General features: G+C 48.5%; 1 protein-coding gene across 1 annotated transcript; it reads left to right on the forward strand.

The window, feature by feature from the left end:
- The first annotated feature begins 3,365 nt into the window (after positions 1 to 3,365).
- LOC144727733 (dehydrogenase/reductase SDR family member 4-like) lies at positions 3,366 to 11,579 on the forward strand. The gene is made up of 8 exons (XM_078606786.1): positions 3,366 to 3,636; positions 5,925 to 6,102; positions 7,383 to 7,484; positions 7,945 to 8,015; positions 8,830 to 8,881; positions 9,704 to 9,838; positions 10,106 to 10,161; positions 10,588 to 11,579. The coding sequence occupies exons 1-8, from the start codon at positions 3,548 to 3,550 to the stop codon at positions 10,700 to 10,702; spliced, it is 798 nt and encodes a 265-aa protein (XP_078462912.1). The 5' UTR covers positions 3,366 to 3,547; the 3' UTR covers positions 10,703 to 11,579.
- The last annotated feature ends 801 nt before the right edge of the window (positions 11,580 to 12,380 follow it).

Below are 12,380 nucleotides of genomic sequence, written 5' to 3' on the forward strand. Positions count from 1 at the left end.
TTTCATTTATTTGATTTGATTTTTTACCTACGTGACTTTACGGAAAAAAACCATATAGTGTAGATATAAAAGACCTTTCTAAACTCATTTATCGTAAACTATCTGGTTTCCAAAAGGAACGTTGCGAGGGTGAACAAATTGCGTCCTGCGTGAAGAACGTCCGTTACATTATTATTAATTGGCTTGCAGATACTAAGCTTGCTAGTTAGGATATCTCACAAAACGGACAATAATTAAACTATTGATGTTCATTCTTCGTATATTTATTTCTCAAAACCATGTTGGGTCAGGCAAGGAGATACTCGGTTGAAACTAAATTTAACCAGGGGTACGAGTCAAAAAAAGGTTGAGAACCACTGGCATAGAGTGTTGCCCCCTCGCATGCGTAGGGTTTTCTGCGGGTGATCGGGTTTCCTCCCACAAGGTAAACAGTCGATTAGCCGAACACATTCCTGCAGAGGGAGCTGGTAGGAACGTTGGGTTGCTCGGTCAATGGCCAGGGTCAACGGCGGCGTGGTGTATTCCGCAAATATGCCCGACTGTGAGGGCGGGCACAAGCCGGCGTGAGTAGGTTAAACGTTGAGTTTTATAAGGGCACCACGGGGTGACCAGCCCCTCCCCACCCAGCCCCACCCCTCCCACCCCCCACCCAGCCCCACCCTCCCCACCCAGCCCCTCCCCACCCTCCCCACCCAGCCCCTTTCCACCCTCCCCACCCAGCCCCACCCTCCCCACCCTCCCCTCCCCACCCAGCCCCTCCCTGCACGACGGACGGACACAATAATCCCCTGTGAGCTGGTGTAACCAGGAGGTTCCTAACAGTATAACACCTTTATAGAGGGCCGCAGAGCTTGGGCAATTGTTGGTAGCGCCGGCTCACCGCGTGGCCGCTGCTGCCTTCCCGTCCGTATGTGGTTCGTATGTATGTTGGACTTCTTTCGCACCGTACGTAGCCAACCGTGCTAATCAGAGGGAAAGTTCCTCCTCCTGGCGCCTCCCTCCAAGAGCGAACGAATCCTTAGACACAAAAAGGAACACGTTCATTATAGAGGGCATACGCAGGTTAATAATGAGGCAAACTTAAGAAACGAATTCCGTGCTTCAAGTTCATTCAACCAGAGTTTGCAACACTCCCAGGCCACGCGCCTTACGATCACGATCGATTGTGTGCTCTCAAGCCCAGTTAGCATCACCTTGCATCGTCTGGTTCACCCGAGTGTGGACCTCTGGGTGGGACCCAGCTGCCTGGAGTTGTGTCGTGATTATCTCGAGAAGTGGGAAAGGTTTATCAGCCGATTGTAGCAGCTATCGTCTCATTATCCTTGTGACTGTTTTGGGGGGAAAATATTTTTGCCAACTTCCCAATTTGAAAAAAGTGGCGGTTTTCAAATTTTCTTGCTGTGGATTTCACACCTGATGATGATTGCTTATGTTGCAGTGGAAACGTCGTCATAATTTTAATTGTTTAATATTTGTATTATTTTATTATTTCCCTTCTATGTGACTTTACCGAAAGAACCAAGAATATGAATCCCTGCAGTTACGAAAGATTTAAATCAAAACTTAACACTGGTTCACTTGTCCCCACTCTCTACTAGACATCTGGGAAAAAAGAGCTTAATAGCTCATCGGATTACTCCAGTATAAATAAATATTCAGATTCTTCACGAGAAAAGGCCACACAGAAGTCGCTTGATTTACGTCTCGTGCTGATTTAGATACTGTGAGACCCCGGTGTACGACTCCTCCTTTTACGTTGTTTCGCAAATACGTCGCCACGTCAAGGCCGTAATTATAATAGATATTGAGTGGGACACATCCCCCCCAATATTCAAATATCCTCAAAATGGTAAAAAAAAATTTTATTATTATTTTATTATTTCCCTTCTACGTGACTTTACCGAAAGAATCAAGAAGATGTCCCTCTCAATATATTGCTATAAAATAGATTTCAGTTTATATTATTGTGGTTAAACAATGATAAAAAAGAGAAAAAACTGAGCAATGTAATAACAATACACTATTAGTCATTATTGTAAAACATTAATAAAAAGTCCATCCCATGTGTTAGTGAATATTTTAGGCAGGAAATTAGTTTTAAAATTTATATTTTTTTCTGGGGGGGGGGGGGGACCCCAGACCCCCTGGAAGATTTGGTCCAGCCCAATGTTGACTCCATGGCCACGTTATTTATACCGCTGTCTGATTTGCATCGACTCGACTCCCACACTTAACGTCGCCGACAGCATCGTCCGTCCTTTCTGGCATCTGTCGCAGCGGTCTTCGCCTCCACCACCGACTACCCCGTACGTCGCTTTGTATTTACGTCGTTCCGACGTTCGTCGTCCCGACGTTCGTCGTCGCACCTTTCAGGGACGCATCCCCAACTTTAACCGGGGTATTACTGCACACCGTAGTACCGTATTCAGGGCACGATGGTTCTCCCATAGTGCCCTGAATAAGATGACAACATCGCACTGCGTGGGTAATGCAAGAAGGCAGCCTCAGACCACTGAATCCAAATCAGATCGTTTCAATCTCTACAACAGCTGCCTGCATGCTTTACCACAGGTGATGTGTGGTCAATGCAGGTTTAATGCCTTGTAAGAGGCGTTAAAGCATTTAAAAAACTTTTTTTCATCAACTTGATACAGAAAAAAAGGGTCCCCGTAGTTATAACGTCTTAACCCGTGCTGTGAATGTTTTGGCGTTTGCATCGTCCTTGGGACTATTCGCCCTTTGGTCCACCAGCACTGGTGAGATAAAGCGATAATAAAAGGGGTTGTCTGTGGTGGAAACCAATCAGATTCAAGGACAATGCCTACATTATAGCCACCGCTGTTTATGGGTTTCCCCCACCACCTTCCCCGTACCATCCCCTACAACAACAGCCGTCATTCACCACTAAGTGGCGGTGACATCACCACGGCGCTTGTGCCAGGCTAGGTGCACTTTAACCCGCTGGCAGGTCACGGGGAAAGTCCCAGGTGTTACGGGTTGACCGAGATGCACCACCTGTGCCAACTTGCTGCGTTTTATTCGCTTCGCTCGTTGTTGTGAGCGTCGCTCCTCTGCCCTCCGTTATTGGAGGGCGACTGCCTCCACCTGCCCAGTAGCAGCAGCGTCCTTCACGAGCCTCCTCCTCCACAGAGGCCCTTCTTGACACCGCTGGTACCAGTCATTGGCAAGCCCGCTCAGCTCCATATCCTCCTGTACCACATCACTCCACCAACCCCACTCCCCATGCACAACCAATCGAACCATCACTTCACTCACCCGTACGGCCAGTCAACCCGCCCCCTACACTCCCACCCGCCCGCCTTGCCCATCTCCCACTGACCTTCGACCTTCCTCGTTCACCCACCTCCCCCCACCACCCACACAATGCAGTCATAACCCCACTTTCTCCTCCGATCCACCACCCTCATCCCAGCCCTCGCTATACAACCCTCGCCCTCTCTCAGCCTCTCACTCACGACTCATCCGACTCAACTATAAACCACGTGCGCCTCTCCCAATTGCGCCCTCGCGACGTGGCTGGATTCAGATGGCTGCTGCTGCTGCTGCAGATGGTGGCCCTGCCAGACATCAGCCGCTCGCCGGCAAAATAGCCGTGGTCACGGGCTCCACATACGGGTGAGTGCCGAGCGGTTGGGGGTGTTGGTGGTGTTGGTGGTGGATGCGGTCCCTGTCTCCAGGTGAGAACCTAATGCAGTAAAGTTAACATGAAAAGAATGAAAACATTTTTAGTTTTACTTTCACGTACTTTGAGTCGAACGGTTCAGTCGTTGGATGCTGGGACTCGAACAAGTAAGTATGCCTGAACGTTCGGATGGTTAAACATTACATCTTAAGGCGATTGAACATTCGTAAGTGCGTGTGATTGCAAGTCCGACGTTTTATTTCGGGGACTGCCTGTACTAGGCAAGGTCGAGTGCGGATGCATCGAGTGATAGCACAGCTCATGCATCGGTTCACGCAGTTCTGTACAAGTTCTGATCGATTTGTTTATTTAGGGTTGTTCCACCGCGTGTTGTTCTGGCATCATGTCCGAAGTTTCGCCCCACCGCGTGCTGGAAGATATCTCGGAACTGGACTGAACTTCACGAGATGGACAAAACGCACAATGGCCAGCCAGTGCGAGTATTAATTAGACAAGATGAGAAGTGAACTGATTTTAGTTACTGGAGAAGCTCCCGTCGGGCATTGTGCCGAACAACGAGCAGTAGGACATGTTATTACAATTCTAGATTTGAAGCTTTCGTGACTGCAAGGATTACTCTTTGTTTTTTCGGTAAAGTCACGTAGGTAAAACAATCACTAAAATAAAAGAAGAGGGCATTAATAATGCCCTCTTAATAATGCCCTCTACGGGGAGGAATTTCACTTATCTGTTAAGAGTTTTTAACAGACGAGATAAGAAGTCAGCTTATTTTATTTTATTGTTTATTGTTTTACCTACGTGACTTTACCGAAAAAACCAAAGATGTTATTACAACTCGAAAACACAGGAGTGAGATCTAAATATCAATTGCGTTCCAGTGAAATCTTAGAGCAGTGATGATAATGGGGGAAACGATTCCTTAACTGGGGGAGGGGTAAAAGGGGAGTAGGGGTGGGCGAATGAGCATGAACAGCCCGGTTCGTCCACTGCTGGATGACACACGGAACGCCTACAAAACACCCACTGCGTGCTGTTTGATCACCCATCGGCAAAGCACGATCCAGACTCAACAGCTGCTCAACTTCTGAGCGATGATGTGATCCAGTGCGTTCCGAGGGATCGGGGCAGGAATGGTGATGAAGTGGTTCGCGCACTGCTGCGTTACAAACCTGGCCCCCCTAGGTTCCATTCCTGGCCACGACCAAGATCAGTGGCGAGTTGGTCTTGGGTTCCGCTGCACTCCACCAACTCGCACTGACCAGGGTGGTGATGTGTGGTCAACAAACCTCCATGATCAGGGTCTGTAACCTGCGGCTCGGATCCTGAGTCGCAGGCAGCTCTTTAAGGACTGCTTCGTGATGTTACTCATTAAGGACCGTCTTGTATTCATATGCATTGCGGCGCTTGAAATATTGAGGGTTTTTTTACCGAATTCGAAAAAAAGGCTCTTGTTGTTTTGGTTGCCAAACCCTGCCCATGACCTAAGCGGTCAAAGGGGCTTTAATATCAATACTGCTCAGGGTGGTTCTATGGGGGTCAGGCTGGGTGACGCGGGAGGGGTTATCGTAGACAAGGTTTGCAAGGTCAACTTTGTGTAAACGGGGTTGAATTCATACTACAGACAACAAGTGGTGGCGACGTGCCAGGCTAGGTGCACTTTGAGGCTACGTGAATTGTGGAAGGCTCGCTGCTGGAAAGAGGTCCCGAGACAGACCCAGGTGTTACGGGTTGATTGAGATGACTGGCACCAACTGTGCTCCCCAACCGCACGGTACTGTCCTCGGTGCTGAGTGTTGCTCCTCCACGCATCACTGTTCATCTTGGAGGTTGCAACGCTTGCTCCGGCAATGATTTTGGCACAAAGTTTCCATGAAACGATTGATCTAATTATAGCGATATAGGGTACGTTGATAAAGGAAAATTATCCACACGTGTAACTTGTGATCTAGAATAGTATAGTGCTTTACGCCGATAATCCCGACATCCAAACCATCCGAGCAACATTGCGATAAATATCGAGTGAAATATAATTTATTCTCTATTTTTGTGTACAAATAAAAGTGTGAACATTGAAAAACTTGTTTTTAACCTATATTTTGTATCGATATTTATTTTTGTTTCTTAAGAGACAAAAACAGGATCAGATTTCAGGACCTCCCAACCCTCTGGTGAATGAATCAATGAGCGAACGAATACGATCACTGTAATCAGTGAAAAAGATGAGTTAACTGCACGAACATATGATGTGTGCTGCGTCCAGGATCGGGCTGGCCATAGCGCGCAGGTTGGCCCAGCATGGCGCCCACGTGGTCGTGAGCAGTCGTACCGAGGAACACGTGGCCCACGCTGCCGAGGAGCTCAACGCCGAGGGCCTGAACGTCACGGGCATCGTGTGCCACGTGGGGGATGCCGCTCAGCGCACAAGGCTCATCAAAGAGGTGGGGCCATGACCCTGAACTTTGCACCATGAGCGTGACCCCTGCCTGCCACGACGGGAGGTTCCAGCAGCAGTTACCATGCCCACCGCTGACGCGCATCTTCATAGCAAACTCAAACTTCAAGGTTGAAATTTAAAAAATATTACAAACACACATTCAATGAAACTTTGTACCTGTGGCCCCATACCACGGCGTAGGGAGTGGAGTCGATTGCGCGAAAAGGGCAGCAGACAGGCAGGAAAGATCAGCGGGAAATGTAAGGGATGCCGGGAAAGAAGTCCTCAAGGCAGACGAAGAAGAGGGCACGGCTCAAGATGAGCAGCAGGGAGAGCGAAAGAAGAGCACCGGTGCAGGAAGGGGAGTAGGAGAGGGAGTAGGAGGGGGAGAAGGAATGACCGTGCCGAGATGTCGGAGATGAGAGGGTGGTGATGATGAGAGGGGAGGGAAGAGAGAGAAAAGAGGGAAGGGATGAGCAAGCAGAAGTGAGCTGCATGGAGGGCGTCAGGGAGAGGGGAGGCATTCAGAGTGGGGGTAGCCACACATAATTCACGTGATTAACGGGAGCCTTGAGCTGATTTAGGATCAGTGAGTGTGTGGTACACAGTGATCATGAGGGTATCTGGGAACCCGGGGTGCAGTGAGGCCCGGGTTCACCAATGGAACTCATTAAACTTGTACTGCTGCAACAGAAATAATATTTCATAAATAGTTTGAAAGCTATACGTCACGATTGGTTGGATATTGTTTTGCACGGGGACTACACCTCGCAATGTGCATATATTCTGATTCGTTTCACATGTAAAAATGTTAACAACCAATTAAAATGGATTGCAGAAAATGTTTGACCCGGGCCGATAAAGGAGGCTACAAAAGTATTGCTCAATATAAAATAAGCAAAACAAGTGTTATGTACAAGTTCGCGAAGCAAATTAATATATCGCCAATCATTCGTCATCACCATCATCACAATCATCACTTACCTATCGTAATCACCTCCGATTAGCACAATTGGCTACATATATAAATCCAATCAACTACCATACCTACATCTAAAATGATCCGTAATGATTATCATCGGTTATTCATCAGTAGACATCAGTCATAATGACAATAATTAATCGGCAATAATCAGTCATTCACATCTTTTGCCGAAACGCACACGCCACTCCGTGAGTTGCGCAATTCGGTTGTAACTTATCCACAGAATAGTTGTGAAAGATGTACTTTGTCCTGGCTATGCAACCGTGTAAATGCCATCATGAATGTGTGCGCCCTTGCAGACTGTGAGCAAGCTAGGAGGGCTGGACATCCTCGTGCTCAACGCGGCAGTGAACCCGTACGTCGGACCCCTCCTCAACGCCACCGCGGAGATCTGGGATAAGGTTAGAGGCTCCAGAGTTCGACCCGAGAACGCTAAAAGGCGAACACTGCAAGCCCATGAAGAAGGCGGTCTCTGGTGTAGGCCAATCAGTTTCAAAGACAATTTGTGCATTATTATCTGAGTATGTTTGTTTGCATGTTTTGCCACAAGTACATGTGGTTAATGCAGACTTGATTTCATGCAAATTGTATCTAATCATATTTTATTGCCTATTCTTATTTTCATTATTATTTCTACTATTCATAGTCAGTCGGCAGTGATTTTCACAATCCCATGCGTCCTCTTAGGTGCAGTTATTGGACATCTGTATGAATAAATATTGTCATACTAAAATATTGTGACGGGTTGGTGGGTTAATTGGTTAATTGCTGGGCTATTTTATTGGTTAATTTAAGTAGTAAATGTATGTATTAATTAATTGGCTGACGTGATAATTTGTTATTTTATATGTGACCGCACAGGTGCTGGATGTGAATTTAAAAGCCCCGTTCCTCTTGGTGAAGGAGGCCGCTCCTCACATGAAGGAACGAGGGTGAGTGACGGGCGTGGGAAAGAGGAGTTGGGGGAGAAATGAGGGGGATTGGGGGGGAGCGAGGGAGGGAATAGAGTCGTATCAAGTTGATTTGCTTAACCTAGGATTCGGCAACCAAAAAAGACAAGGGCCATTTTTTTCGAATTCGGTAAAAAACAAAATATTTCAAGAACTGCAATGTATGTGCATACGAGATGGTGGTCCTTAATAAATAATGTCACGAAACAGTTGTTAATGAGCCACATGAAGCTCCGGAGCCAAAGGTTGATAACCTCCGCCCATGGTAAACTGGACTTCCATGGTGAACTGGACTTCCATGGTCAAGGGTCAGCAAACAAAATAACAAGAAACATTGATTTAGAATGTCAAGAGCCACACTGCAGTCCTCAAAGAGCTGCATGCGGCTCCGGAACCGCATGATGCCGACCCCTGGCTTCACGTGGTGAGAACTCAAGGGAACAAACTGAGTCTCGTTTGCAAGAGTGGACTGACCTGCATCACCAAAATGACAACAACAAAACAAATAAAGTGAAATCATAGCAAATGAAGCAAATAGAAATCAGTGCAAAAGCAAATGCGTCATCACGTGACAAATCGAAGATGTCGGCAAAAGCACGCATCGGTGTTTAAGGATGGATTCCGTGTGGCATGGCGTGAGATGACGCACACGGAGCGGGCACCGCCAACCACTCGCGGCATACACCTGGCACCTGCTGCGTATAGCTGGCAGATTAACCAGGGGGGTCTCTCATATCAGCACCTCCCCACCTCCTCCCCCCCACCACCTTACCCCCCCCCCGGTCGTGTGGTTTAGGGAAGGTGCGGTTGTATTCATCTCGTCTGTCACCGCTTACTTCCCAAACGAGGTAAGGGGGTCAAGGCTTCAGGGCTCAAGGCCAGGTTAAAATAAAAACCATGAACAATTGTTATTTTACCAGGTAAGGCCCATTGAGCTATACGGCTTTTTCAGAACCTATCTAGCCACCAAAGATAGCTCAATTAAGTGGCTTATCACGTGGAAATGTATCGCGGCCGAATATTCTAAACACGTTGATTCTAAATGTGGAGGGAAAAAACTGGAGGACCCGGAGAAAAATCCGAGTGACCATGCAGATTAAAAACATGCCAACTCCAAACATAACACAGGTGTCAGGGTCGGGAGCGAATCCACGACCTCCTGCATTCCAGGCAAGGTCGTTAACATCGCATGACCTCGGGGGTCCCAAGCTGCATTCCCCTGGCAGGGGGGTAAGGACCCTCTCGATCGATTCCTTGCTCCCTTTCAGCAGTGGTTGGACATTAGAGGATGACAATGATAAACGATGGTGGTGGTATTTAAGACGCTGCCAACTCTAAAGGTTTGCCAAGTGATTTAGCATCGGCAGCATAACATCGAAACATGGAAGTAGGGGTCTGCTACCCCCCAATTCTTGTAAAACTGGAGGTATGCACCTTCGTGCTCACCACCCTCACCACAATCATCTCCTTCACCACCTTGACCAAGCTTACCCACCCTCACCACGAGCACGGACCTTACCACGCTCACCCACTCCCACAATGCTTACCGTACCATGCTCACCAAGATCACCATCCCCACCACGCTCACTGGCCATCCCTTTGAGGGTTGCGGTGCCGACTTTTAATCGGTGCTCGCTAACAGGGGGCTCGCTCGGTGGTGCCGCGTGCAGGACATAGGCCCCTACTGCGTGAGCAAGACGGCTCTGCTGGGCCTCACCAAAGCCCTGTCGCGGTCGCTTGCCGCCATGAACATCCGCGTGAACAACGTGGCGCCCGGGCTCATCGAGACCGGCTTCAGCGCCGGCGTGAGTGACTCCCAGAACTTACACGGGAGGTGCAGACTTGCCTGGGAATGTGTAGACTCGCCCAGGGACGTGCAAGCTTGACCGGGGAGGTGCAGACTCGCTAACACCACTTGCTCCAACAATCCATGTAGGTTCCATGGGGGATCTTTGTCTTTGTGATATAGTGTTGTAACATGATGTGATCACAGTGTGGCGAAGGTGGCTGTGGTGGTGTGGCCAGTGCGGACGTGGTGTGCAGTCACATTTTGGTGTGTGCGGTGCGTGTAGCTGGTAAAGGATGAGAAGATGATGGAGATGTTCAGAAAAGTTACCGCCATTCCCAGGTGAGTCTTAACGTCCGGCTGAGATCTACACAACTCTCATCCCTAAACCGAGGCCTGACGACCTTATTCTTATTACCCATAATGGTAAATTGGAATTCCCACCCACTGCCTTGGGGGGCAGTGGGCCCAAGCACCGAGGCAGTTGCACGTCCTGCACACTCAATAGCTATACATGACCGAGCACGACACTAGTCTATGAGTGTCTGCGTGCATCTGGGACTTGGTGGTAAAGCGTGGTTGGCTTGGGCCCTGGTTGCAAGGGGTGATAATGGAGCCCGCTGTCCCAACTTGCCCTGCTACCTCCTGGCCTCGTGGCCCGGTGCCTGCATGGGCCTCTGAGCGCTCCTGTGCAGTTGCATGGCCTGCACACTCGATTAGCTGCGTGACTGTCCAGCAGTGGAGATGGCGTTGGGTTTGACTTTGCAGGGCTGGCTCCCCCGAGGAGGTGGCGTCCCTCGTCTCGTTCCTGTGCTCCCGGGATGCCGGCTACATCACGGGGCAGACGATGGTGGTGGATGGAGGGGGAATCTCGCGCCTCTAGCGCCCTGCACAACGCAGCCTACACCCTGCGCGATACAATCTACCGTCTCCACCCTGCTCTCCACATGATGCACCCTACATCCTGTGCAGTGCACAAAGCATCCTGCACGATGCTTTCTTCACAACGTATCCAATCTCACTGCACCCTGCACAATACAGCCTGCAACCCAGCCCTCTGCTCCGTAGACCTAGCTCGCTTCCTGCACAGTGCACCCCATTTACCAGCACCCTGCAATCGGGACGCTTCACCCGTCTCTCTGTGGTAGCAGCTCCTCCCTGCACCACCCGGCTGACTCCACTGCATGCCGCGTTCTGCACGTTGCCTCAAGGGCGTGTGGGTAAAGCATTCCCGTGGTAATTATTCAAACTATAACTTTTTATTTCACCAGGTAAATGACTTATATAACTCTTTTTAGAAGCAATCTGGCCACAAATGATAGTTCAACGGAGTGGCTTATCTTGTAGAAATGTATTGCAGAAAAATACTCTAAACGCATGTTTCTAAATGTAGAGGGAAAAACCAGATAACCTGGAGAACAATCCTCGCAACCACGGGGAGGGAGAGAGACATGCAAACTCCAAATATTCAGGTGTCACGGTCCGGATCGAACCCACGACCTCCTGTAAACTAGGTGAGGGAGTTAACATCTCACCACCGTGGCGCCATTATTTTGTACCAGGTTACACAGTAACAGACTCGAACGAAGACGCAGTCCCTCCACATGGCGTTTAACAGTTTGTGGGGCAAGCAAGTGCTGTTAGAGCACTTTTTCAGGCCAGCAAGTTATATGAGGGGCGTGGGTGGTCAGTTTTACCCAGGATAGCCACACTGAGTCTCATGACTTTTCAGGAGAGTCCTGCCAGGATTTCCCAGCAATGATTGCTATGCACAGTATATTCCAACTGAGTAATTTGCGGGCAATTTTATTAAAATCTGGTCCATTACGCTGGGACCTTCAACATCCGCTCGGAAGCAGACGGCACGTGGTGTCTTTGCGGTGAACACGCCTGTAGCATTAAACAGGGCGGCCGCTGGATTAGAACCGCAAACCTCCGCGACAAACGGCGAACGCACTACTGTGACAGATACACATGTCGAGTGTGTAATCACTCAACATGTGTGAGTGATTACGCACAACAACATTGCGTTGAGTAATTATACAACAGTGTTGATTCCACACAACAATGTTGTATTGAGTGTAATTACACGCAACAATGTTGATTACACAACGTTTTATTGAGCGTAATTACAACAATGTTGATTACACACAACGTTGTGTTGAATGTAATCACACAACAACGTTGTGTTGAGTAATCACACGCAACCAAGTTGTGTTGAGTGTAATCAGAATGTTGTTGTGTAATTACACGCAACAATGTTGATTACACACATTTTAATGAGTATAATTAAAACACTGTTGATTACACACAATGTTGTGTTGAGTGTAATCACACACAACGTTGTGTTGAGTAATACAGATAGTCCCCGAGTTACGATGGTCCGACTTACGATATTTCGATCTTACGATGGCGATACGACAAAATTGTTAAATATTTTGAATTTCGCGCGGCAGGCAAACGCAGCAGCGTACGAGGTACGATGCTGTACGTTGGGACGCTGCCGGGATGTTACGCATCTCACGCCTTGTGTGATGCAGATAGGATTGTTTCCTGAAAAA

Source organism: Lampetra planeri, chromosome 26 (assembly GCF_965212315.1).
Source record: "Lampetra planeri chromosome 26, kcLamPlan1.2.h2, whole genome shotgun sequence".
Lineage (NCBI taxonomy): Eukaryota > Metazoa > Chordata > Hyperoartia > Petromyzontiformes > Petromyzontidae > Lampetra > Lampetra planeri.

Coding starts and splice junctions, on each gene's coding strand:
- LOC144727733 (XM_078606786.1), top strand. CDS start 3,548: ATGGCTGCTGCTGCTGCTGCAGATGGTGGCCCTGCCAGACATCAGCCG. Junction 8,016..8,829: donor CCTCACATGAAGGAACGAGG/GTGAGTGACGGG, acceptor CGTGTGGTTTAG/GGAAGGTGCGGTTGTATTCA. Junction 8,882..9,703: donor CCGCTTACTTCCCAAACGAG/GTAAGGGGGTCA, acceptor TGCCGCGTGCAG/GACATAGGCCCCTACTGCGT.